The sequence below is a fragment of the Parasteatoda tepidariorum genome, chromosome 10 (genome assembly GCF_982258835.1).
Source record: "Parasteatoda tepidariorum strain Cologne lab strain chromosome 10, Ptep-v5.0, whole genome shotgun sequence".
Taxonomy (NCBI): Eukaryota; Metazoa; Arthropoda; class Arachnida; order Araneae; family Theridiidae; genus Parasteatoda; species Parasteatoda tepidariorum.
The window spans coordinates 40,359,771-40,387,733 of NC_141764.1; the positions used below are offsets into that span (position 1 = coordinate 40,359,771).

The 27,963-nt window shown below is 30.9% G+C and overlaps 1 protein-coding gene across 1 annotated transcript; it reads right to left on the bottom strand.

The window, feature by feature from the left end:
* Nucleotides 1-1,053: 1,053 nt before the first annotated feature.
* On the bottom strand, nt 1,054-26,619 carry LOC139426310 (nose resistant to fluoxetine protein 6-like). The gene is made up of 15 exons (XM_087153621.1): nt 26,003-26,619; nt 25,032-25,186; nt 22,674-22,755; nt 21,112-21,214; nt 19,485-19,684; nt 17,636-17,812; nt 15,513-15,606; nt 14,225-14,317; nt 12,219-12,384; nt 10,773-10,852; nt 8,759-8,905; nt 6,279-6,402; nt 4,647-4,818; nt 2,764-2,906; nt 1,054-1,484 (listed from the first exon to the last, which is right to left on the bottom strand). The coding sequence occupies exons 1-15, from the start codon at nt 26,352-26,354 to the stop codon at nt 1,362-1,364; spliced, it is 2,211 nt and encodes a 736-aa protein (XP_087009747.1). The 5' UTR covers nt 26,355-26,619; the 3' UTR covers nt 1,054-1,361.
* Between the last annotated feature and the right edge of the window lie 1,344 nt (nt 26,620-27,963).

A 27,963-nucleotide genomic window follows, 5' to 3' on the forward strand; every position in this document is an offset into this window, starting at 1 on the left:
AAGAAAGAAATATCATAAAAATGGTGCAAAATATCATCAAATTTATGAAATATTTATTGTTAAAAAAATGCACATAAAGTTTGCGAAATAAATATTTTTGCCAAACGATCGCGAAATAGCAACATTGTTCAGGATTGCTCACAACCTTCTCCCAAAAATAGCGAAATAGTATCGTCGCATACCACGTGATGTAGGCGGAGCCAAGTGCCAACTCTTGGTGAACGAGCTATATCATAAGTACTTTAAGTAACTAAATACTCTTTTTATATACCGTGTCACTTCTAATCAATATAACTTTCAGAGATTACTCAAAATTTTTTATAAATAAAAAAAACGAAGATTTTTTTTTTTATGATGTATTTTTTTTCTTTTGACTATTTCTTTTGATGTAATTTCTTCGTAATTAGTCAAAAGCCTATTCTAAGTGTGATAATTTTTTCTTAATATTTAAAATTCGTAAATATTATTCTTATTATTATCTATCTTTAAAACACTTACATATTATCATTATTTTTATCTTTAAAACCCGCAAATATTATTATCTTTAAAATACGTAAATATTATTATTATCATTAAAATACGTATATATTATTATCATTATTATTTTGTTTACGAAAAAAGAGATGCATGCATCCGAATTACTTGCTTTCCAAAGGTATAAATAATATATATATAAACGTGCCGAAACATAATTTTTACAAATAAACGAGTTTACCTGAAAGTCTTTGTATGGAAGACAAAATCCCTGAGTTCATGAATAAAATTTCTAAATTAATTAGAGATTAAATATTCAGATGTAATATTAAATAAATAAATACTCAAAAATAACGAAGGATAATAAATAAATAATAAATAAATAAATAAAATACCCGAATGAAGCTTTATTCAAAGACTTAATCATCTTTAATTAATTTTATGAATAAAACCAAAAAGTTAAATAATAGTTAAAGTGCAGAGGTTTTAATTGTTTTGTGACTGAGCTATTAAAGCTAAGAGTTACTTTTAGGGCCAGGAATTCAAAGCCGGCGAAAAGATTTTTATTTATTTTCTTAAAAAAAACTTCTTCTAATTTCCCAATTTAATTAACTATTGATACAATTTAATTAGAATATTTAAGATTTACATGTCAAACCATAATGATTGCCTATTATAGTACTTAGAAATCTATAAGTTATATCAAGAATTATTAAATAAAGCTTTTTTTTGCCGACTATAGTATATACATCTACTAAGCTATTTTATTTATTGTTCATTTGTTTTTTTTCCTGCTACAAATATAAACAAAACATATCAATATAAAAAAAAATGATTAATAATAAAATTTTTTTATAAATCTATTAGAAAGTTCGATGCAAAACTTTTCATCTGGATTGAAATTTATTTCTGATTAGTCTTTCCAATCTAATAATTGGAGACTCAAATACCAATGAAACAAGTAAAGCAAAAGCATACGTCACAACCAGCACACCTAAGTACCACATGATCTGGAAATAAAATAAAAACATATCAGCTTCAAATAAGTAATTATTAATTGCTTAATTAATTAGTATTGTTTAGAAAAGACAGTTAAAAGTTAGTAAAATTTGTTGATAATAAAAATGACAGTTCGGATGATGTGAAAACAAAGAAATATTGTATCAAATAAATTTAACAATAATATACAATAAGTTTTTAATGTGTGGAAATTATGAATAAAAAAATATAGTCACAAACGAGCATTATACAAATCAGTTGCTTTATATTTAATTTTAATCCTATTCGCTTCCCTAAAATTATAAAATGACAAATTTCCTTCGTTAATTTAGAAATAGAACTTTTTTGAACAACATCAGCTTCGCGTTGGGCCCATGTCCAAGAGGTCAGGCGTTTCATCTCCATTGGCTGAAGACTCTCCGTGTATTAAATGGTTACTGGTCATGTTAAATGTATCGGGTCACAAAGTCCTCCAAGTTCCAATAACAAAGCAATACCTCTGGGGGTGCTGAATTAGAGATTGATGGTTCTCTGGTTCAGGTCAAAATTACTACTTGTGGATGAATTGATGTATCAATGGGTCCTCCCTCTAAACCAGCCTGTGACATGTGTGTAGCTAAAGTCGTATTCTTGATCATGGATGGCTTCACTGAAGAACAAGAAACGCACCCTCCGCTTTAAATTCACTTAGTTTCACCAAGTAGGCTTGCTGGTAATCGCCAGTAGCATTCGAAACAGCAACAAAAGCAAAAATCAGATTTGAAGATTTTCGTTCATTCAAAAAAGGAATTAAGTTTGTAACTATACAGTAACTATATTTATAAACGGTTATAAATTGTATTTTTTTTTGTTGCTGGTGTTGAAAAGCTGTTATCAGTAGCATTTAAAGGCATTTTAGCCATTTTTGAATATAAAAAATAAGAGGTCGGTAAAAGTATAAAGAAGGGGGAGAATTATTATCTTAAAAATGTAAAACAGAGGCACAATGTGTCTGATTGACTGTAAAAAATGGTATTAATTACATGAGTTATTTAATTGCTATATCAAAGCTGCAAAAACGTTTTCACTTTGACTGAAAAAAATCTGTGTTTTGTGATACAAACTTAATTACAGACAAAAATTATCGGATGCTCTCCTTTGTGTATACGATAGAAAATGTATAGAAGATATAGAAGATAACTTCCTTTATAATTTTTTGTTACTGCAAGTAAAAAGTAAACAAATCTGGTGCTTCTCGATTTTTTCAACTAAACTTTTTAATATTCTTACTGAAAAATAAAAAATACTTACAACTGTTTGATGAGAAAACCATATTGTAGATTTCATAGAGGTAACGTAGATGGTATTAAAAATTGGATGAATCAAGTATGCGCAGTAAGTCAACCGACTTAGAGGAATGAAGAGTTTGAAGGATAAAATTTTATCCACAACACCTGAAAATCAAAAACATTTTAAAAATTTTAAATGCATGGATAAAATATTCAATTTCGTAAAAAAAAAGAAAGGTGGACAGATCGTTAAGACACGGTTCCCAGCAGATCACCGAAGTCAAGCATGACTGGCTGCGGTCAGTGTACGGGTGGGTGACCACTTGCCTGCGTAGGGACCGAGGGTGTTCGGTATTGATCCTCGCTAAACTGTTCTACCGTAAAGTGCTCGACTTCGCGTGCAGGTCGTCAGGCTACCGAAGCGGGGGTGCCATCCCCTCTGCAGAGGATCAAAATTGTGATGGCTTGTCTTCGGATCATCCTCAGGGATGTTTCCCAGACCGTCGCCAATGTCCTATTGTGCAGCTCTAGTGCGACGTAAATGAGCAACAGCAAGAACAATCATAGCTCAATGTCTTAAAACTGACTCATGCTGCATTATATAGTATAGGCAAAAATCAATATTTTGAGGAAAATTAGGTGAAATCTTTTTATGGTTGATATGAATCGAGAACTATTGCCAGTAATGATATTTGGGTCCATTAATGACAAAATATACAGGTTATTACATATTTTGTATTACTCCTCCCTAGAAAAAAAACTGCAACTGAAGAAAACCGACTTACTGTAGAACAAATTAACATTTCGATCAGTTCACAACAGGTTTAAATCCAGTTATGTTATCAAAAACGTGAAATTTTAATCAAAGCATTTCAGACTACGAAATTAAAGAACAAGTGGGCTGCGCCCCCTGCTCGTTTACGCTCGCCAACCCCCGAAAATTGCTACGCAATCTTGTATGGTTTGCTTCACAAACCAAGCTCGCTTCGCTCACAACTAACTTAGGTACATTGCAAATGCACAAAAATCTAGGAATTCAAAACAATCATTCAAATCCATATAACAACTTTTTTTTCAAAAAAAATTACATCTTTTTAGTAAATACTAAATCATTAAAATAAATTTGAATTCAAATAAATGACATGTAATTCGTTAAACCTATTAGAAATGTGCTATAGTATAAAATCTTAAAGCGTAACAGCACGTCTGAGACTCATTTTTCAATGAATAACTAATAACAATAATAAAACAAGTAAGTAATGCAAGTAAAATATATATATATATATATATTTTACTTGCATACTATTAAATACTATTAAATATATACTTGCATACTATTAAATATATATTGTAGCCCAAAAAGGGATGATAATTTGAAGCAAATGCGTAAAGTTAAAGTCCTAACATCACTCAGAACGTTTAATTTCAGCTAAAATTTCCTTTAAAAATTGAGATTTTGATTCTGTTTCTAATATGAAGTTTTTTTTATCAGTAGTCAACAAACTCTTAAATGTAGCTTCCTTTTAAGGATCTTAAGGATTGATCTTAAGGACTGGATCTTAAGGAATTTTCTGGCATGAATTAGGGCTTACGAGCAATAAATTATTTTTTTAATTAGAAACTAAAATTCAAGACGGTCTTTTTGCCATACGATAATATGACAACAAAACCTGTCCATCATGGTGCTAAAAACTCATATTTTTTTCGCACAAATAAGACATAAAACTTATGAAGCTCTATTAGATAAGATTTGAATACTTTTGAAACATTCTTAGGGGGAAAAAGTCAACATTTCTAACAATGGTGGTAAAAAGGATTTTAGCTTTAAAAATTGTTACTATTTATATTAATGAAATATTTAATCTTTCTCAAAAAATATTTAATGAAGTCTTTCTTCACACTCACCTCCGTATCCGGATAGACAAGCGAAAATCAACCAGCACAAACTGAAACCATATATTGAACGGGTGAAAGCATTGTAGAAACTAGCAGCCAGTAGACTTGGTGATTGATGATAGGTGCCGAAGATACAGTATAAACCAGCTGGAACTGCAAGTAGCCAACCAATCCACATTCTCTGCAAAAAAGTATAAAAAGATAAATTGAAGACAGACATGCTAAAATGGTTTAGGTAAAGAATGAATTTTCAGTAAACTTGGTATTTGTTACAGGCGCCGAAGAGGCAGTCGCAGAAACCGCAAGTAGCCAGCCAATCCACAAAGTTGTCTACCCAAAAGGTATAAGTCCCGCAGTGGACTGATCGTTAAGACACGGTTCCCAGCAGATCACCGAAGACAAGCATCACTGGATGCGGTCAGTGTGTGGGTGGGTGACCACTTGGATCAGTCTGCGTAGGGACCGAGGGTGTGCGGTATTGGTCCTCGTTAAACTGTTCTACCGTAAAGTGCTCGACTTCGCGTGCAGGTCGTCGGGTTACCGAAGCAGGGGTGCCATCCCCTCTGCAGAGGATCAAAATTGTGACGGCATGTCTTCGGATCATCCTCAGGGATGTTTCCCAGATCGTCGCCAATAGCTCATTGTGCAGCTCTAGTGCGACGTAAATTAACAACAACAACAACCAAAAGGTATAAAAAGATAAATTGAAGACTCGCACGTTAAAATGGTTTAGGTAAAGAACGATTTCCTTTTGATATTCAGTATCACCATAGAAAAGTGGGTTGTCTAAGAGTGTACAGTTACTTTCTGGCAACGAGGGATTACTTACCTATAACAAAGAGAGATTTCGAAATAGTTTTTTTTTTGAAAAACAAAAAAGACAACACTATTAAAGGTTCGAATCTTTTTTAGATTACGCTGAATCAAACGATCTAATTTCCATTCAGTAACAGTAATGACTATTCTGTTAGTTGTCATCGGTACCTATAGAAAAGTAAGTAAAAAAAAAAGCAAATTTATATACACAAATTTGTTGAACGAAAACGTTACGCATTAAATAACAGTAATGACTATTATGTTAATTTTTATCGGTACATATAGAGTATTAGCTGAAAAGAACAGTAAATTTACTTTCAAGCATTACATATAGTTGTCTTTTCTTATACACGTTCTCAACCTTCTAAAGATGAAAGACCAGTACTTTTAGGGTTAAAAAATTACATTTAAAATTAAAGGAATGAAAGATATAAAAACAAAGTTAAAAGTAAATTAATTTCCTTTAAAACAAAATAGTCTTTTTTCCAGAAATAAGATAACCATAGTAACGCAGTTCTTCACGAAGAAAATTTCTATACATGTAAGGTAGTTTTATTATTTTAATTATTTATGCAGAAAAATGTTTAGATATAAGGTTATTCTAATGGTGCAATTTTTTAAAGAGAAAAAAACTATTTAAAAATACAATTCTAATTATATCATTATTAATATGGAATTATCTGTTATATGGAAATAAGATAATTTTAAAAATGCACTAATTTTTTTAAAAATATTTATGTTGAGCAAAAATAATTTAAATAACAAACAAAAAGAAGAAAGAAAAAAAATAGTAAAATTTTAGAGAAAAAAAATAATTGCACTTACTCGATTAGATTTTATGTCGGTTATTTTTCTTTTATACAAAATATAACCCACAACAATGCCTGCTATGTAAGGACCAATTCTGGTATATGGCCTCATATAATATTTTCCCATGTATTCATTCCACCTAAGGTGTCAAAAAAATATAGCAGATATAATTTCACAAGTGTTTGATTACATACTATATTGAACTGACATACACGCACACTTTTCGTACTAAAAACGTATCGTCTGTAATAAAAATAGAACTCGCGTAAGTTTGAATTTTTTTTTAAATGAAACTTATAATACAGATGTTCAAGCCAGAGGCTCGTTCGTTCGTTCGCTGTAATGAAACTAGGCATCCGAGGCCTTACAGCCCTTTTTCCATTCATCCTGAAATTGGACTAAGAAACATACATGGCAAAAATAACGTTTGGGAAGCAAAATGGAGTTCGTGAGATCAAGCCAGAGGCTAAACTACATCCTTGAGTGAAATAAGTCAATCAATTATCGTAATTTTGTGGTTGCGAATGCCACCTAGTTGATTTCATTATTCCTGTAGGACGATATTTAAGCCCCAATGGCTCAGGGAATAGAGCGTTCACCTTCCAATAAGGTGAACCAGGTTCGAACCCCATAGATGGCTGGTCGATACAAATCCGCAACCGGCTTGCATCGACCACAGTGCTGACGTGAAATATCCTCAGTGGTAGATGGATCAGGGGTTAGAGTCCCTTTGCCTTCAGGTTAGCCGTGGGAGGTTCTAGTGGTCTTCCACTCCATGTGACGCAAATGCGAGTTGCTTCCATCAATAAGTCCTCCACGAAGGCAAAATTTCTCCCAATACTTGATCCAGGAGTTCCCCTGTCTTCTGGATTGTGTTCAAAATTACAAGGCTGCGGAGCTATATTGAGCATTACTATCTAACTGATTAATAATTGATGGATTTCCAATGGACAGGACAGTGGCGTCAGCTTAGACATCTGTATGCATTTAAGAAAACTCATGTCTCAGAAAGTTTCCATTGTATTTTAATATAAACGCACTTAAAAGGTAGAAAGTAAAAAACTAGTTAAACAAAAGATAGTTGTTTTTATAATCCGGTGTTTCATTTAAACAAATGAAAAATTGGATCGATTTGATCCTGCAATTTTTCGTCACAATAAATTACACAGTAAGAAACATTCGAAATTTTAAGCAAATGCATGGTTTTATTTAATACTCTAAGGGTGATGCAAAATTCCACCTAATCATTGGTTCATTGTTTAACTGATTTTCGTAAAAGTGTAGTTGAAGAAAAAAATTCCATCGTTGTAAAACTCATACGTTAAAAAGCTATAAACAAATGGCACAATGCAATAACATTATTTTAGCAAACTTTTAGTAGCAGGTAAAAATGTTTTAGCTTATAATTCTAAGCCTACTATGTTTTTTTTATAACTGCTGGTGTTAAGAAACAGACACGATTCTGAGTTCCGTAGTCTTGTAATTCCTATAACCCAGATAAATTTTCCGATTCAGAATACGAGGAAACTCCTGCATTAATCATTGAGACAAAGTAAACTTCGTGAAGGATTTTTTTTATGGAACTAATCCACATTTGCGTTACACGGGGAGGAAAAGCACGAACATTTTTCACCATTAACCCTACGGCAAGGGAATTCTAACTCATGATCCGTCCACCACTGTAGTCGGTTCGAGTCGGGAGAGCAGAATTTGTATCAATTAGCCATAGTGGCTCAAGCTTACTCTTTTGAGATTTCTGCAGATTTAATGATCTGGTTTTTAACCAGAAGCTCGTCCAAAGCAAAAACTATGTCAGGTAGAAACGTGAAATACTTTCATGTCAAAATCTAATTCACTTTTAGAAATTTAGGCTATAATATCTGAAATTCCAAATTAATCTACATTATTTTGTTTTATTTAATAACCGTCGTTGAACAGCCGACCCAATTTTCAGATTTACGACTACCAATGTTCAACTCCGTAGCCTTGTAATTTTGAACCTAATTCAGGAGACAATGGAACTCCTGAGTCAAGTATTGGGAGACTTCGTTGAGGACTTTTTTATGAAACTAACCAACATTTGCGTTACATGGAGGGGTAAACCAGGAAGATTCCCTACAATTAGCCTGACGACAAGGGGACTCTAACCCATGATCCGTCTACCACTGAGAATATTTCACGTCAGCACTGTGGTTGGTACAAGCCGGATGCGTATTCGTTTTGACCAGCCATCGCTTGGATTGGAACCAGGTTCGCCTCATTGGAAGGCGAACGCTCTATCCCCTGAGTCATTATTGTTCAAATTAATTATTTTTTTACTTAATTTCACTTGACCAAATTTCGATTTAAATTTAACACTTCATTACAAATTGTATTTTGCACAGTATTGTGGTTCATGTCGTAGGTAATATGGTTCAATATTGAAACGATTTTTCTGTGAATGCACAGATCATTCTCAAGCTCCTTTTACTATAAGTAAAAACTGAGTCACTTGCCTTGGCGTGAAGGTTGGATCATTTATTCTGTCATTGACATTACTTATAGTACCAGCTGGTAAATTTAGTTGAAAAGTCATCACAAATCCTGTAATCCAAGATGCCCATAAGAATAGTGTTGAAACTAGAAATCCAACAGTTGGCCACCTGGAACAAAAATTTAAAAAAATTTTTGTTTTAAAGATTGTGTTTTGCAATATTTAATTTATTTGTTAATTAAACAAGATCAAAATACTTTATGACTTGAGGGAATGGAATATTTTCCCATTTAAAAGGATAATGAAAATGTTATAAGATTTGCCTAAGTGGACACGCATTGTTGTAGCTCAGTAGCTATAATAGGACAACAGTCAAAGGAGGAGATCAAATCATATGGAACTAATAATCCAGTTCACATGAGAGCATTAAAAGGGAATGTAAAATCTTCGTAAAGATGGATGCCTCAAGACAAAAATACATGACGTAGTAAGATGTATAGTGGAAGAATCTGATAATCTTCATTTTAAGTTAGACCATACATTCACTTTAAATGCTCTTATACGAATTAGTAAATCAGTTGCACACATCATCTTTCTACCTTTCTATACGAACCAGACAGATAACGCTGCTATCACTTCCGTATTTCTGATGCTAATTAACGCGTCCTTTACTTTTCCAGATATTAATAAACGTTAACGAAATAATGTATTATAAAGGACTCACATCTAAAATACATAATTAATACCTCAGCATCAATATACATTTTTGGAAAATGGTTAATTTTCGTATTTAAGATTGTATAAATTATAAATTAAATATGTGTACCAACAAATTCAATAAAGAAGAAAGAACTTTTTTTAATTTCTCGAATCTTTGAGTCTAAATTACTTTTAGGAGAGGCTTTATTCTTAGTGCATTCTTAAGACATATTTTTAGAGCTCTTGCCATTAATGAAATTAAAAAAACCTACAAAGCAGGGGTTTCAAATTAATACTTAAACAAGGAAAAGAATTGATAACACTTAACAAAACCTGATAAATTATTAACGATGAAGATGAGATTACAAATACTAAAGCCTCTTTTATTGCTGAGCACAAACGCTAAAGGTTGTCAGGTTTTGATATCGTTTCGTTTTTTTTTTGCCTTATTTAAATATTAACGTACAATCTATATAGGGGAATATTTTCTTCATTACTGACTAGGATTTTAATGATCTACATTAAGGATAGTCCTTACGGGACAACGTGTATAATTGACTAAGTTCTAGCTAAAAATTTTCTTTTGTTATCAAATTTTGATTATGGGTTGAATTGCAATTTTCATTCAAGTAGCAGATTTTTGCAAAGGTAAACAAAAGCGCCCTCGGAATCTGCCCAATTGCTATTAAGAAAGCAGGAATCAAAATCAGCTTAATTACCTGGCAAAATTTGGAGAAGTTTTTAATTATCTCATTTCAATTCCGTTTCCTTACGTCTCACAATCAAACAGGTTTTGATATTTGCATCAATAATGATTCATTAGAATTTGCAACATTTTGTTTTTCTTTTCTATTTTGTTTTTTCAATGTTTTTTTTATTTTTTTCATTGCTGTGCCTCTTTAAGACTGCTGAGCAGACTGTCAAGCAGACAAGCACGCAAACATTCGAAAAATATATCTTAAAGGTGATGAATATGGAACACTCTCTGTAATTAACATTTTTCTTTAAAGTTTTTCCTTTTCTCATAATATTTTTTTTTCTTTCTGAATCAAAATTCTAATACAAGTAAGAACTTTATTTTGATTATTAACGAAACATGTTATAAAAATAGCAAACGCCTTATAAAAAAGCGCAAAAAATGATGAGTTTAATAAGCGCAATTAGTTAAGAGATGTTCATCAATTTCAAGTTATTACATTGGATAATGTACGATGGCTTTATCATTCAAACAATTTAGTTAATTACGAAAACTACACTGATTCAATTAAGCACATCTCTTTCAAATTTTTAATATTGTTGAGTTAAATAAAATTTATAAATAGTATGTTCTTCTATACCTCCAGAGTGTTATAAGGAATATAGGGCTAATCACAAAGAACTGCATATCATTTGCTAGGTACCAAGTCCATCCCATACACTAAAAAAAATTTTTTTATCAGTAGATATATTTTATTAAAGAATTATATGGCATAAAAAACCTAAACATGTCAATACTAAAATTATTTTATTAAATAATTTTTTAATAAGTTTTTACTTTATATAATTTAAGAATTATACGAAGTAAAAAAAACTTCAACATTTCAATTTTAATATTATTTTATTTTAATTTTTGAACTAATTGCTCTTTTTTTCAATTTCTACTATTAGTTCACACTCTCCCTATATCTTGTTCGAATTTTCAATCGTTAATAAAATACTTTTTTTTCATTCACTCAAGTTCAAATACATTTTTTTAAACTTGTAGTGGATGACACTTAATGTTAATACAGTTTTTTCAAATATTAATTCATTAATTAAATTTGATTAATTAATTTTAGTTTTAAAGGGGAGAAAATTTTTTAATCTATACATAATAATAAACGCGGCTGTGTGTGTGTCTGTTAGTCTGTCTGTAATCACAATATATCGCCCCAGAGGCCTCGCCCAGGCACGAAACTCGGCACATAATTGTGTTTTGACATAATGAAGAAGTATTTTTTTTTTCTTTTCAAAAATTTGGATTAGTTTTTTAGCTATCAGTCATTTTGTAAGAAAATCTATACTTTTTCGTCTTCAAAGAGCCATATTCAAAAAACTATTAAAAAATGCATATACTTTTCTCCACTCTTATAAATGTATGCTAATGCGAACCTTACAATTGAAATATTAATTTTCGACAACTTAAACCAATAATATACGAAGTAATTAATAATTTAAATGTAAGGTTCGCATTAGTTTACATTTATCAAAGTGGAGAAATGTTTAACTTTTGTATTAAAAAAGTGGCAACATATTCGATACGTAAATAGAACGCTTCGCTTTGATATAGTCGCTGTTCATCTGAATATGAAGACAAAATTGCAGGACAGGAACACTTTAATTGTCCACTAATCTTCAGATTTCCTGCTATGTTTTAAAAAACTTTATTTGTGAAACCTTTAGCGTGGCGGACAGCTGGCAGCCTTAGGCGGCTAGTTATTTAATAAAAAGTAGCTAAAATAAAAAATTTCTTTGTTGACATAAGTAGGATTTTACTTTAATTATTTTTAAATATTGCTTCTTAATAACCAAGTGCAACATACTCAAATTATGAGAACTTCCAATTATTACCAATTGGTAAAAATACTCCAATTATTACCAATTATACTACAATTTACATTTGGTAAGAAAAAATATTACTTAAACTATGGATATAAAATAACTATCTTGCATTATCATCGTCACAAATTTAGTAAATTCGTGACGATGTGGCGATTCTTGACGATTCAAATTAAGTAATTATTGTCACAAATTTAAATTCATACCTGATTAGTGCCATCCTGTAGGAAGTTGTTTAAGTAAATCAAGTTTGACCACCATTCTGGCCGGCAGCCTATATCAACATTATCCTCAGTCCAAAAAGGTCCGGATCCCAGTAGAGGCATGATTGTAGCAAAAAACGCCAGAACCATCATGTAAACTGGTGTTAACCTGTGAATTATAAAATTTTGGTGAGTAAAGAATTTTATAAAATCAGCTTTTAACCTTTTTTTAAAAAATAAAAAATATTGAAATTTATTGATTCAGCCTATAATATTTGAAAAGGTTTGAGTGAAAATAATGACAAAGGACACAATTGGGTATAATATAAAAAAAAACACAACTACTTCCACTTAGTAGGAATAACATTTACCATGACTCAATGCTAAATTCTATGCTACTATCCACATAAATCAATTATTAATCAAAAATCGAATATCAATTACTTTTCTTTATAATGCAATAAAATCTGGCGAGCAGCTATTTAAACGATCAAACACTTCGTTTGTTTATTTGTGGCTTGAAGTTAGGCTCGCAGAAAATGCCGTTCATGGGTTAAATTTAGTAGGAATAACACAACCTGTGACGTAGGCTATAGTATACCCAATTTAAAATTGTTTAAAAGAACATACATATCACAATTTCCTAGCAGGCGAGGAAATATTTCTATGAAATAAACTATTTTCAACGCTGTAAAAATAATGGTGTAATGTACCTTCAAATCTGATATTGCACAATCCAAAAATTAAGTCAAAAAACACATTATTTCTAGTTAATACCAAATCGGGCCGAGAGTTCGTGGGTTCGAACCCTGCCGGCCGATGACTCGACGTGTAGTAAAGTGACTGATGCACGTTAAATCTGTTGAGTCCCAAAAAATCATCGTGTAATAAGGATAATGTTTAAAATTTTAAAATATCAGTAAATTGTATTAAATAATTTTATAATGTCTAATTTACTATACGTTCTCTTAAACCCAACTCAAATTTAATTTAACAATCTCTCTGTTCTATTTGCATATTTAATATACAAATTAGTTTTATTTTAAGAATTAATGTGTATACGTTCTAAACTAAATTTATCTTACTTTAAATTGTATCGTCAAAATGTAACTCCTATGTATATATCATGTCTTATTCAGTTAAAGGGCAAATTAAATGTTACTGAATATCATAAATGGTGGCATCTACTCTGATCAAAAGTTGTGTTCGGTATTTAGCCTAAGAATTGTCCTTGAAATTTAATCACACAAAGAACTATCTACGGTGCTTAATTATACCACTTTCGGTGTGAAGTTGCTGCCACTATTTTTGATGTCAAGATGCACTTAAGTTTTTACAGTGTAGTATAAATTGCAATAATTTTAAACTATCTACTTGTGAAAGACACGTCTTTGTGAACAAGAATCAATTTTAGCAGCAAATTTTAAGATTGATTGTAAATATTATTTGATTTTGTTAGAATACAAAAGTAGGCGCTTGAAATTTTGAAACTAATTCAAGAACACCACTACATCAAAAATATAAATTATTTGTATTTCTTGGCATTACCAGGGGCTTTCGGATTCAATTTAATTGGGCAGCAAAACTTATAGAAAATATTACAGAAAAGTTTTTAAAAAAATACTAAAATGGCTCGGTATAAGCTAAATGTTTAATTAAACTTTCCTGGTTAAGAAGTTACAGACTAGTACAGTAAAAACAAATCTGCCGAAAAGTGCATGGTAAATAAAGGTGGCTTAATACTATAATGTGAAACAACCCTTTATTTTTTAGTTAAACCAAAATATACATATTATTTCCTTATAAAATTATGTTGAACAAATATTTGTTTAAAAAAAACGTTCAGTACTTGTTTGAAATTTTCTTTGTATATAAATTTTACAAACACGTATATATGTTATTATATATCGATAAACTAATTAATTGTTTGCGTTATATGCATTTTTTTTAAAATCGTATATTCTAAATTCTATAACAGCATTTATTTTCAGTGTCATATTTTTTCTCACCTCAAATAGCGATGGACGTAGAAGTAGAGCCATGATGTTTTTCCTTGTCTTTTGTCACATTCTTGAAAATATAGATAAGCCAACAAAAATCCACTGTTAAACATAAACACGTTCAAAATACAAAATACAACACAGAGGTATACTGAAGTTCAAAGTTTTAAGCACGATAAGAAAAATTATAAAAACTTAAACATTTTTCAATTCTATTTTAAATTTCACAGGAAGATGTGAATTGGAGAAATTTATCTAGGCCCTATCTAGCTTGAATCAATACCTCCTAGAAAAGAGAAAGGATTTAGCAAGGGTTACCATAAGCAAGAAATTTGATCCTTTAGTAGTGAAAACGTAGTGATATCTTTCGTATCTCCCTCCTACGCACTTAGTAGCCCGAGCGTACTGACATTTTTCTAATTTACCTCTACTGCGCAGTGTACGTTTGTTGCGTCACACTACTAAATTGATCTGTGCTAAGACCTTCTCTCCTGACTGAACAGTAACGCTGAAAATAAAGGGGAGAATCGGACAAATACATAAAAGAGACCTACTAATGGCTATAAAATATTGGATAAATCAATTATTTATATTTAGTACCTATAATAATTAATGCCGACCGGCCTGTGTAGAGGGCAGGGAACTGTCCTTGCATCAAAAAGGTCCTGGGTTCGAATCCTGAACAAGGCATGGATGTTTCTCTCTGTGTGTGTTCTATGTACTTTCTCCTTTGTGTGTGAATGTGTATGAATATGACCCGCCCTATAAACGGGTTGCGGTCGTGTGAATGGCATGGCAGAAGTCGAATTCCTGGCCATAGATGGCGCCACTGAAAAACAGGAGCAATCGTACCCCCACTGCCTAAACAAGCGAACGACAAAAAAAAAATTAATGTTACATTACTCCATATATGAAAGAGATTCATGAGTATTTGTCCAGTAAAGGCCCAAGTTAATTTACTACTAGGATGTAACACGAGCAAACAAAGTGTTTCGCAAAAGTATGGTAAAAAATTTCAATTCACAAATAATCATACAATCGTATCACAAACCTGTATTACAGATAAAAAGTGTTTTTAGCTTCTTTCATAACAATATCAGCGTTAAATATTTTCAATATTTGTATATAAAAGAATAAGTAATGTGATTGGATTGATTGTAAAGACAATATATTCATCGTTATATTATTAAAAAAATTCTTTTTAACAGCACTTTCATTTTGATAATTCTTTTGTGTTCATAAAATATATTAAAAACACCTAAAAATTTTCGCATGCCCAAAAAATAAATTAACTCACCTGAGTACAAAAAAGGAATCAACTGCATACCATCCATTAAGTACGGCTTGGAAAGGTAAATTGTCAACAAGTGGTACTGCACTCATAAGAGATTCTTTGAAATGAAACAAAAAATAAAATTACTGTTTGTGGTACATGAGGCATTTATAAAATTCGCCTAATTTGAATTCTTAAAATCAAATCTTTATTAGACTATATAAAATTAATAATACACAGTGGTGGCCAAAAGTGTGGACATTTTTTGAAAGTTTTCATCACTTTAAAAAAATGCAAAGATAAGATGGATCTTACTATTAGTTGCAAAACTTTTTTTGTAATACAGATATTGTAATACTGTATTTATTATTAAATTCTACACTAAATTACCTTCAATTTGATATACAAACGTTTGTAATTAAGTGAAAATTATTATATTCTACAAGCACACAAAGTTGAAAAACATGAAACTTTCAAAAAATGTCCACACTTTTGGCCACCACTGTATATATGCATAATAATAAGTCAGGTTGAAAAAAGTTTTTCATCTTCCAAACCAATAAAGCTTTCCAATTTTCTAAATAAATATTATTTTATAACGAAAATATTATCTAAAATATTATTTTATAATTTCAAACCTATTAGCTCCATTTTTTTAAAGTAAATTTCAAAGGTAATATTTATAGAACATCTAGCATAATTATGTTTTTTATATTTAAGAGATGATTATTTTGACGGTATTATGTGTTTGTTTAGAATTTCCGATTTTATGAGTTTAAAATTTATCTGAAATAGACTTAAGAACAGAGAATCGGTACTACTGGATTTATATGAATATATACTATATGTTCTATATTATCCATTGTTGTTATAAATTTTTTACATAATTGAGGTACACAGTAATAACAGGGGTGATGGTAGCCCGGAATTCATGATTTTTCATATCATTCTTCAGGATCCAAAAACGAAAAGCAGGGCATTTAATTTTTCCGCCAATATCAAAGAATTGCGCATATATCAAGATCATTAGAGTTTTGCGAACGTCTGCGAATCAAAAACTTATAATCTGATGAAATTTTAAAACTTATGCTAAATCCCGTTAAGGAGACGCTAATATACATGTGATTCTTCCGACAATTCGATTCTTTTGGTTTGGTGGATTTTCGGAATCTTTGGAACTGCGCAGGAATCTGCTAATATTGCGATTTTAACATCAAACAATGATTTTCGAATTTACCTGGTTCAAAAAAGACGAGCTGCGATTCGTATTCACGAGATTTAAAAATCCCATATCGCGAGATTGGATTTATATACTATATTTGCATGTTTTTAAAGCCCAATATCACGATTCATATTCAAGCCAGTTTAAAGTCCAATGTCATGATTCCTATTCACGCGAGTTTAAAATTAAAATACAGAATACCTCGCAAATAGTACGAAGTTATAAAACTATCAGAAGCTGTATTATAACTCTATAAAATAGCTCTTCGGAGAATATTTCACTGTTTCTTGTGGCAATGATATATATTTTTTTAATGGGGGAGGGGACTGAACTCTCGTTTTTTTCGCCTTGGAGGATACCGGAAGTGTTGCTCATTTAACGTTACCCGGTGGGCACCTGTGAACCTTTATCACAGAACTAAACTCAGTGGCACGACAGCCCATAGAGGGCCAAGGCCTACTGTGCCCATCTCAGATTTCTTGACCTTGGGCTCTGGGGTGCAGGAGCAGATGTTCCGGTTATGTGGTCAGCCGAACGTAATACCCCCAGTGCTTAGTTCCCAAGCATGCTTGGTACTCATTCAGTGGGTCGATAAACCCACTGAAGGGATGAAAGGCTGAGTCAACCTTGTCCGGTCTGAGGATCGAACCCAGGACCTGTGGCACGGGAGCGCGAAGAGCTACCACTCAACCACCGGGCGTCCCTTTATCACTGAGACAAGCAGCATTACCCATTCCACACTGCTACAAATACCCATTCATAGGGTGGGCCACATTCACATGTCACAGAAAAACACATAGAGACAAACATCCATGCACTGAATGGAGTTCGAACCCGAAACCATTGGCTTCGCAGTCAGGCACGCTGACTCCTCTGCAACCTCGCTGGAGCAGGAATGAAAATGAAATATGAGAATTATACTCACTAATAACAATCATAGAAGATGAGTACACATGACCTAAAATAACCCATGCCATGCTCAAAAATCGAATACCATGTAGACATAATAGTTGTCCTTCGGTTGCATCGGTGTTGAGTAATTTTGAACCATTTGTAAAAATGCAAAAACAGTTCAGGAAAGGGTCATACGTGTCCATGAAAACTAAACAGAGAAAAGCAAACATTTTATGTTTAACAAGAAAGTCCTATTTAACTAAACATTTAAGAAAATATTCGGCATTAAGTACGCAATAACTTGCACTGCACTTTTTTTATTAAAACAAACCTGAATTATTTTTTTATAAACACTAGAAAAATTAGAGTTTTGCATTTAGATACTTTAAATGTCATAGAGTCGAAAAATGAGAAATGGTACCCTTACTGCGTTAACAATGCTTTCGATTCTTCATGACAAAAGTTGTCACTGTCCCTTAAACCTGTTTAATTGTATTATTTTATTTCAAACATTATTACTACATGGCGAAATGTTTTGGCAAAATTATCAAACTTATATGGTAAAAATTTTGGCAAAATTATCAAACTTATATTGTAAAAATTTTGGCAAAATTACCAAACTTATATGGTAAAAATTTTGGTAAAATTATCAAACTTATATGGTAAAGAAATTTTTGATTAAAAAAAAACATACGGTATTTAAACCATTCATTTAGTAAGTTTTCCATTCGTTATTTTGGATAACGTTTGGTGGAAAGGTGAGACTGCTCGGCCTGGGAGGCCCCTGCAAAACAAATAATTAAAAAAATTAACTATTCCAAGTATTTGCTTATTGTTACATACCTGTAGATTTGCGTCCTCTTTACCAAATACGTTTCAAGCCCTTGTAAAATTGAAGAAGAGTTATCACAATTTAGTGAACAGCTTTACAAAGCTGAATCGATTGTGGTGTTGGGGTAGCTGGTTTGAGTCAACCCGTATCCTTGGATATATCTTTATGATATCTGATTCTCTCTCTTGGGCTACATGCTCTTTGACTTAGCGACAGCCTACTAGACTTCATATGTATGTATAGCAATAAATTAACAAGTGATATATTCAGGGTTGTGAAAGATTTAGTTTGATTTCGTTCGTTGACATTTCGTCCGTTGAGAAATCAATCTCAAGACAATGGGACTAATAATTTAGAAGTTTTAAGTATTTTATGTACAAAAGTATAATTTCGTGCTTACACTTATTTACGCGTCTTGCATTGCTATACAGACACCCCTATTAGTTCGTGCTTGTTCTCATTCGATTAAATGAGAAGAAATGCGAGGGAAACAATACCTCACTTGTCTGCATAGCAATGTAAGATTTGTAACTAATAATAAGGGCAAAATTTTACTTTTTGTACATAAAACGCTTATAACTTCTGAACTCAAAGTTCTATTGTCTCAGGATTGATCATTTAATTCAGAGTGAAAAGTTACATCAAAAAATGTACCTTACAAATTGAATAGCTCCTGAGTAGTTATGTAAAGTTGTTACATAAGTTCATGAGAAAAGAAGTACTTTTTATACATAAAAACATTTGTTGAATTATTTATTCTATCGACTTTTGTATAGTCTCATTCAATTATGCAGAAAAAAAAACATCAGAAACAATACTTTATAGTCTAATCTACATAGCAATTTTAAATGCTTAAATATATATAATCTTCTGCACATGAAATATTTATAGCATAATCTGACGTTTGCTTTGAACTAAAGTTGCATACACAATTGTCGGGAATTTTTAGAAATAAAATATGTATTTTTTTGAATGTGTGATATTCCATTTGCGCTTTTTTTTAAAAAAAAAATATTAAAAAAAAGCTTGAATTAAGAATAAATGCTACCTTTTATCCTACTTGGCGATCTTTCATTAAACTCCGATGGTTCTTCTAAATTACCAATGGACATTTGTTCTGGCGAGCAACCATTTGCCGCTGCAATGCTTTTGCATGAATCTTTTGTAGCGTTGATGTCAGCAAAGTATTTGAAAGCAGTTACAGAACTCCCCAAGATAACGAGCAGAAAAAATACCGACATTATGCATCTGAAATACAATGTGAAATTTTTTTAAAAAAGAATAACGAGGGTATGATAAACTAAAACACGGGAATAAAAAAGTTTAAAATTTTATGGAAAGTGATTTATTTCTATAAATAATAATTCCGGAATATTCAAAAGTATAATAAAATGTTTGATATTCATCTGTTTCCTTTAAAATAAAATTGTGTGCAGTGCGCAAAAAAAGAAAGAAAGAAAAAAACGGATTACCCTGAATAACTTTTGATCTAATCTAATTCAGATTTTCCCGTTCAGGACTTAATCAGATATTGAACTCAAATATGCTAATTAATTAATACCGACAATGTCTTAAATTACGAGATTAGACATAAAAACCTACTTTCTCTGAAAAAAAATGCTTTTTTGGCCGGATTCGGATTTCTAACTCCCAGAATATATATTTTAAAAAAAAATACGCACTCAGTGAAATATATGGTTCCAATTTTTTGGTCCGGAGAGCGGGTCGAAGTTTGGACCCCTTATTGCTAATTTTATTTTTTGTGTATTTCTCTCATATCTTGAGAACTAATTAAGGGAATAAAAAAAAATATTGTACACAATTATTAAATTCATTTATCCAAAGATAGTTCAGTGCAAAAAATTACCTTTAGTAAATATTCATTATTTCATTTAATAATAGTTGAAAAAAATTTAAATTGTAAGGTATGCAATTTCTTACATGATTTAAACGAATGCAACTTTTGCACGACAAACTATAAAATTTGAGCGAAATCAGCTGAATAGTTCATAAGAAATCGAATTTTAAAGAAATCATATTTCCAAAGTTTTTTGTATTAAAAAATAGTAATAATAATTTGTACGTATTCTAATTTTAAGGATTTTAAAAAAATATTTCAAAGTAATAAGGATATCGAAATCTTACACGTAAACCCCTCCCTCTTTATAATTAAGAAATAATAATTTTAAACTTCTACGTGCATCTAAAGGGTATTTCGTAAAGTTGGTCATTTATATATGTTTTTAGAATCTTTATTAAAATGATTTCAAAAAAGTTTATAAACTGAGGATCAAATATTAACATTTAAGCGAGGAAAAACAACAATTCAATCTATCTGACCACAGATCACAGTTGGGTGTACGAAACACCAAAAGTTGTTTGATTGCCTGAGAAAATAAGGAGAACATGAAAAGTGATTATTAATACAGCTCTAAGTCTCATTTATCAAACCGGTTTTGATTTCTTATTTTCACTCTACTCACTAGTGATAGTTTCTATGTCGATTTTGTTTCGTCTTATCTAAAAATTGATTCAGCGTGATAATAAACCTAAGCCTAAAAGCTGTAATCCTAACATGCCATGCACAACCACGTAATTTGACTCAACCATGTGATTAACAGCAATTACACAACCAATACAGCAAATGTTATGAAAAATGTTAAAAATATATTTACAGTGTGACAATTCCTCCATTACTCATCTTTAATGATTTGGGTTTACAATGTGCTGAAGTTACATTCAAATCGATACCGAATCGACTTAAAGCCGGCAAATAACCTGAAAAAAATTTTACAAATTAGAAAATTGTAGAAAATAGCTATATTTTCAGGCATATTATCACATTGTATTATTAGTTAATTATCGATGGTACTGTAAAACAGTTATTTCAGAAACTTTATTTGAAGTTACTAGATTACATAACTCTACACTTTCGGTTACCAGCTAGTTCGTCCTTTTTTTTTCTGTCTTTATTGCGTTGAGGGTAGGAAATTATTTTTTTTCCAATTCCCACTTGGAGGATGACTTTTGTCAATACAGGCATCTGAAGGACAGATTTGTTGGTCACTCTTTCAGGGGCACCATATTAGGTGAGCCAACGTTGCTCCCATAGTAAGGACGGATAGTACGGAGAATGAAAAAACATCCATGCCTTGACCGGGATTCGAACAAAGAACCTTTCTGTTGGATTGTCAGCTCCTTGACACCTACACAGGCCGATCAGTGGAATAAAATTACTGTTGAAAGATTTCATTTTCTGAACAATCCCTGATAAACGATACAAAATATCGAAAGTATTCTTTTTTTTTTTCGTTTTCTCTTCATCTGATAAGAAACATAAGGTTAAAATTTAAGACCTTTATCTTTTCAAAAACGAGTTGTTATTTAGCACTATCTTCAATTAAGTAAATACCCCAATAATTACAAAATATCAAAGTGAAGCTGTTTTAGCTTTTTTTTATAATATGATGAGACACATTGTTCAAAGTTGGAGACTTCAATCTTGGTAAAAATACTTAATATAGCATTACTATCAGTTAATGTTAATTACCCCATGATTAACCAGATCATAACAAAATAAGGAAATGAAATTTTTCTTTACTTTTGCATTTTATCTTTTAAAAAGTACAAGATCCAAATATGAGACTCATATAAAAAAAAATTGCACCATTACTGAGAATTATGCTAATTACTTCCCCATTACCTATATAATTACAAAATACAAAAAAGAAATTATTTTTTAATTTGTCTAATTATCTAATGGTCCAAATTTTAACTTTCTTACTGCATTGCAAATGAACGAATTAATAATGAGTCAGGCAGTTTTTGTTTTGATAGGGACTTTAAAAATATATTGAAAGTGGGGATTAGAAACATCCTGTACACAAATATGATTGGTGCAAAAATATGACATGTAAAAAAAAATATCGACGTTGTCGTTTGTCTAATTTAAATACAAATTTCTTTTAAATACTATTTTTATTAAATATCTCAAAATTCTATAAAAACATAATTAGGTTTTAATTTCATTTTGAAAGTAGTTTTATTTTATATATAAACTCATGGTAATCACTAGTAAAAATTAAAAAATAAAAAATATTATCTGTTAAGTTTAATTTTCTTATTGTTTGTTTAGAAAATTAAGATTGAATAGTACTATTTTTCTTTCAAAAGAAATTTTTTGTCAAATTGAGATATTTATATTAATGTTTTCAAAATGTACATTATATTCACTTACTTGAATTATTAATTATATCCTTAAACTCAGATGGATTACATGTGTCTGGTAAACATACACCAATTGAGAGTGGAAGATACTTCTGAAATAAAAATTCTTACTTATTTATGATATTAATTTTTAATAATTTACTGTATCTAAATATATATAAAAGTTTAATAACGATGTCTTGCATTGCTGTCGGTGCATTTTTATTGGCCGGAAAATCGCATGGCAGGATCCAGATTTCCCACATTAGTTTGAATTATAGTTTGGTTGTCATTCGCATAAAATCGATATAAGTCATAAAGGTATTGTTTTCCTATAAATATTTTTGTATCCCTAATTTAAAGAGAAAATGCAGCTATTAGCTAATGCAAAGAGCTCATCGCTCTCTTTCACAATCTACAATTTAAAGGTATTTAACTGCACTGTTGTTTGTTTTCTAAATTAAGAGTTTAAACTAAACTCAGTGGCTTGACAGCCCATAGAGGGCCAAGGCCTACTGTGCCCATCTCTGTGCCAAGAGTTTAAGGGGATTGTTATTATTGTTACGAGTATTAGAATAACGTAATTCTGCGTTATATTTTAAGATAAAGTTACTTAAACTGGTGTCCGATCATAATAACCATTTAAAATTATTATTTTTTGATTCAAATTACATTAATATACTAATATGAATGGTAAAAATATACTTGAGGGTGCCCCTTGATGAAATTGGCGACTTATGTTTGGTGCCATTCCTGTTTGAGCGGAACACCGTGGTAACAGAAATGGCGGCCAAAACATGATATTTCAGTAAAACATTGGAAAATTTCAACGAAACATCGGCCAAAACTTTTTAAAATTGTAATGAACCCAATGTAAGCAAAATTAATAAACACAGTAAAATGCATTTTGAATAGAAACAAAAATTAATGAAGTAAGCACGGAAAGAAAAGGAAAAATACAACTCACTTCTTCATTAAGCTTAAATATCCTCAGATTTAGATGCACAGAATTCTCCAATAGCAGTTAGATACTGTCTAAATTTATTATGAATAGAATCTGTGTACCTCCATCGCCACATAAAATCGGCCAAATACGAATCGAAAATGGCGTCTATGGTACCGGACTGGCGGTGACATTTTTTTTCTAAAGTGCCTTTTTAAGACTGCCCACATACCTTCGATCTTATTGACCAGAAGCAAAAGTAACCTTACCAGCCGGTATCCTGAGTAGAACTAACGGATCTCTGAAATTACATATACCGTTGAACATTTAAAAATAACGCTAAAATCTAAACCAATCAGAATCACGATTGGGTATCAACATCGCCCAGCTTGGCGATCAACAGCGATCACAACTTGGCGAGAATCAAGGGGCACCCTCAAATATAGTCTACCTATATGGATTACGGTTAAAGAGACTCGTTCAATGATTTAGAACAGGGGTGTCAAACTAGCGGCCCGTGGGCCGCATGCTGCCCGAGATAAACATTTTTGTGGCCCAGTCAATATATCCGAAACAAAGTAAAAATAAAATGGAAATGAGAATTAGAAACGAAACCAGCATATTAAATTATAATATACTTTATTTATAAACTAAACGGATCATTTTAAATTGTATGAGCGAAAATGTAAAATTCTAAATGGCTGAAATGGAGTCCGTTTCACACTAAGCTATCAGGTAGTACATATTCAGGTTTATCCTACTATAGCGAGGTACGTTGGTTATCTTGCTCCAAGGTTCTCAAACAATTCTGGAATGCGAAAGTAGAAATATGTAAGTTTTTATAAACTAAAAATCAAGATACAAGCTTGTTCTCCGATCAAATATGGTTGCAAGATTTATCCTTTATGGTTGATGTAACCAAACACTTATCCGATTTAAATTTATTGTTACAAGGCAAGGATCAGATCATTACGAACATATTTGACATAATTAATGTATTCAAATGTAAACTATTTCTTTGGGAAAGGCAACTGAAAATTGAAGATTTAACGCACTTCCCAACGCGCAGCAAGAACAAATCTAGTTTAGATGATACTGCATCGTATAAAATATACGCAGAAAAAAAATTCAGATCTTAGAACAGAATTTGAAACAAGGTTTAAAGATTATAATTCTTTGGAAGACACATTTTGTTTGCTTTCTTCGATTTTTTCAATAAATATAGACTCAGTACTCAATTATATGCAAATGGAAGTGATTGAGATTCAGTGCGACTCAAATTTGAAGGCAAAATTCATAGAAGTGGGTGTGCCTGAATTTTACGAATATTTACTGGCAAGGTTTGAAAATACGCGAAAACTCGGCGACATCGGCGAGAGTCAGCGAACAGGGGGCTTAGCCTCCTAGCTAATTAGAAAATTAAAAAATTAGTTTTTAGGAGTCTACCATTGCTGTAACTTGAAGGGTGCAATATTGTCCTTGAAATCCTCCTCTGCCACGGTTCCTCGGTGCATAAACGCTTTTGCATCCATCAAAATCTCCCAGCCACTTCACATTTCCTTCTAATATTCCACTTTCTGGCTTTCCAAATGAGTCCAGCACTGATAAATAAAATAATTTTTAAAAAAAACTGCTATAATTAATGCTGCAATCGCTTGATACATTCATTTTCTGCATTAAGTAACAGGGCCATTTGCTTTCTGATATCTAAATCATTTTTGGAAATTTCAAGTTATTTTTAAAATGGAGAATTCATTATTTGCGTCTGATCTACGAAATTATTAGATATTGCATCTGATAGATGAGTTGATTTCTAGATGATTAATTGGCCAAAATGAAGTTTCATGGCCTAAAGTTGATCTTAAAAAAAGTTTCAGATGAACACTGTCAGAACATTACTTGACATAAAAAAATATCTTGAATAATAAAATCAAAAATTATAAACTATTTAAACTTCAATTAATTTGAAACGTTAATTTGATTTGTTATAAATCTTAATATCAGAAAAGATAATTGTTTCGTACCCATAGAAAATCGTTATGGTCAGAACTACTAGAATATGATTAAATTTAACGTGTTTCCGGCTCTATTGGAAAACAAAAAACCACGATTATTTTTACCAAAACACTTTGCTAATTAATTTTAGTAAAATTAACAATAAATATAGTTTTATAATAAGTGATAAAATTTGTTAAATGCGGTGATATTTAGTAAATTTATTATGTCTTAAGAACAATGTATGCGGTTTAATTTACTTTACAATTTTGTGTTTTTAACCAAATATGAAGTAATAGAAACTATAATTTTGAAAACTAGATTAGATTATATTAATTTTGAAAACTATAATTTTGAAACCACTTATTTTGTTCTCACTTTTTCTGGAATGGAAACAAAACACGAAAAGTTAAAATACTTACTTTTTAAAGCCCAGGAATCCTGAAAATGTTTCAAATCGATACTTTCCTTTATGTATACCAAATCATTATAACAACTGCTGTTTGTGGCATTGCTGTTACTATTTATCAACATGGTGATAAGATTTAAAAAATTTATGAGAAGAATTTTATTTTGCACATCATTTCTCATAAGAAAATCCTTTTCCTTTTCAATTGTTTTCGAAGTTTCAATATTTTCGGCGACATCTTGCAAAAGTTGATGCACATCATAATATTTCCGACCATGATTGTTAGAGATCTCATCAGAATTGTAATTAATTTCCCCCAACACACATGTAAAAAATAGAAATGTAACAAAAATCGTTAGCTTCATTGTTCACGTTCTGGAATATATTTTTGATATTAAGGAGTTTAACAAGCACATGTTACAAGGATGATCAATTTCGGAAGGATTATATAAACCACAACTAAAACGCGTGTAATATTTTTCGATTTTGAAAGCAATACCGAATAATTCCGACAATTGTCATATAAAGCTATCAAAGCATCTTGTTTTGTTACAAAAACTGTTAATATCACAAGAATTTATCATTAATTTAGATAAAACGGCAGAACGAGTTCTTTTAAAATTTATCTTTGGTGTAAAAGTGAATAGTTTCCATCTAAAGGCAAAGAAGTTCTGGGTAAAGGTTATGTATTGTTGCTCTATTGTTTATCCGTTAAAAAAAAACACTAAATATTTAACAAAAAAGGTTGTGGTAATGTTATTTAAGATAATATTTTATCTAAAACTTCATTTTCAGTACTAAGGTGTTATCCATTTATTTCATTTTAAGGCAATGTATAATACAATTGATTTTATTAGATATCCATATCATGTGAGAAAATCGATTTTTCGGTCTAAGTAAACAAATTGTTTTGATTAATTAACAATATTATATTAATTTAATATTATATTAAATTAATATTATTTAACCGGTTAAACACTTTTAAAATTTTTGGAGCGTGACTGTTTTTTCTTCAAATTTATTCCAAAATTAATATGGCACTGAATTGAATTATATGAGTCTACTTTTTAAAGCTTGTTCATACGATACTGTGACTCAAATAGAAAGAAGACAATTTACCATCGTATTTTGCAACAAATTCTCACCGAATGATATAATATAATATAATCACTCTCTTCTTATATAATATAAGAAGAGAGTGAAATGTTAACACATAGCCAATCACAGAACACTTGAAATATTCATTCCATATAATTAAAAACATTCAATACCATATTTTAAAACATTAGTTTTTTAAAATCTGAATATTTTTGAAGGACTTTTAAGTTTTTTGTTCTATAAAATACAATCATTTTAAAGAAATTCTGTCTTTCCCAATAAATGACATAGCACTGAGCTTCTTATGTAATAAACAAGACTTCCTTACTAATCTTACTTCATAAGAACAAAAATAAATTGCAAATCTTGTGATTAGCTTAAGCGTACAGAATCATTGCAAATAAAATATTTACTGAAGAAACAGCAGATTAGTTTGGTAATCCGGCGCTTAAATAGATCAGCCTAGTTAATCTATACATTAGTTAGATAACCTGTACAAGTACAGATTTCTCTTTGGCGGTAACCTAATTTAGGATTTAAAAAAATATTAAATTGAGTGATAAAACAGCAAGAAGAGTTATTTTAAGAACAATTTATTCACTTACATAAATTTACATGTATTTACTTACATGACAATTGTACAAAACTATATTATACTAAAATATACGATAGGCACTACGCCAATTTACATCTGAATATTACAAGCAGCATTTTTAGATTAAGAAAATTCTATACAATGTTTTGATTTCATTCTATTTTCTAAATGCAAAATTGATAACTACAATCTCAGAAAAATATAGCAGTAAAATAAGTATTGAAGTTCCACTAGGAACAGTTTCCATTAGCTTAATTTTTCAACTGGAAATTCTATTATAA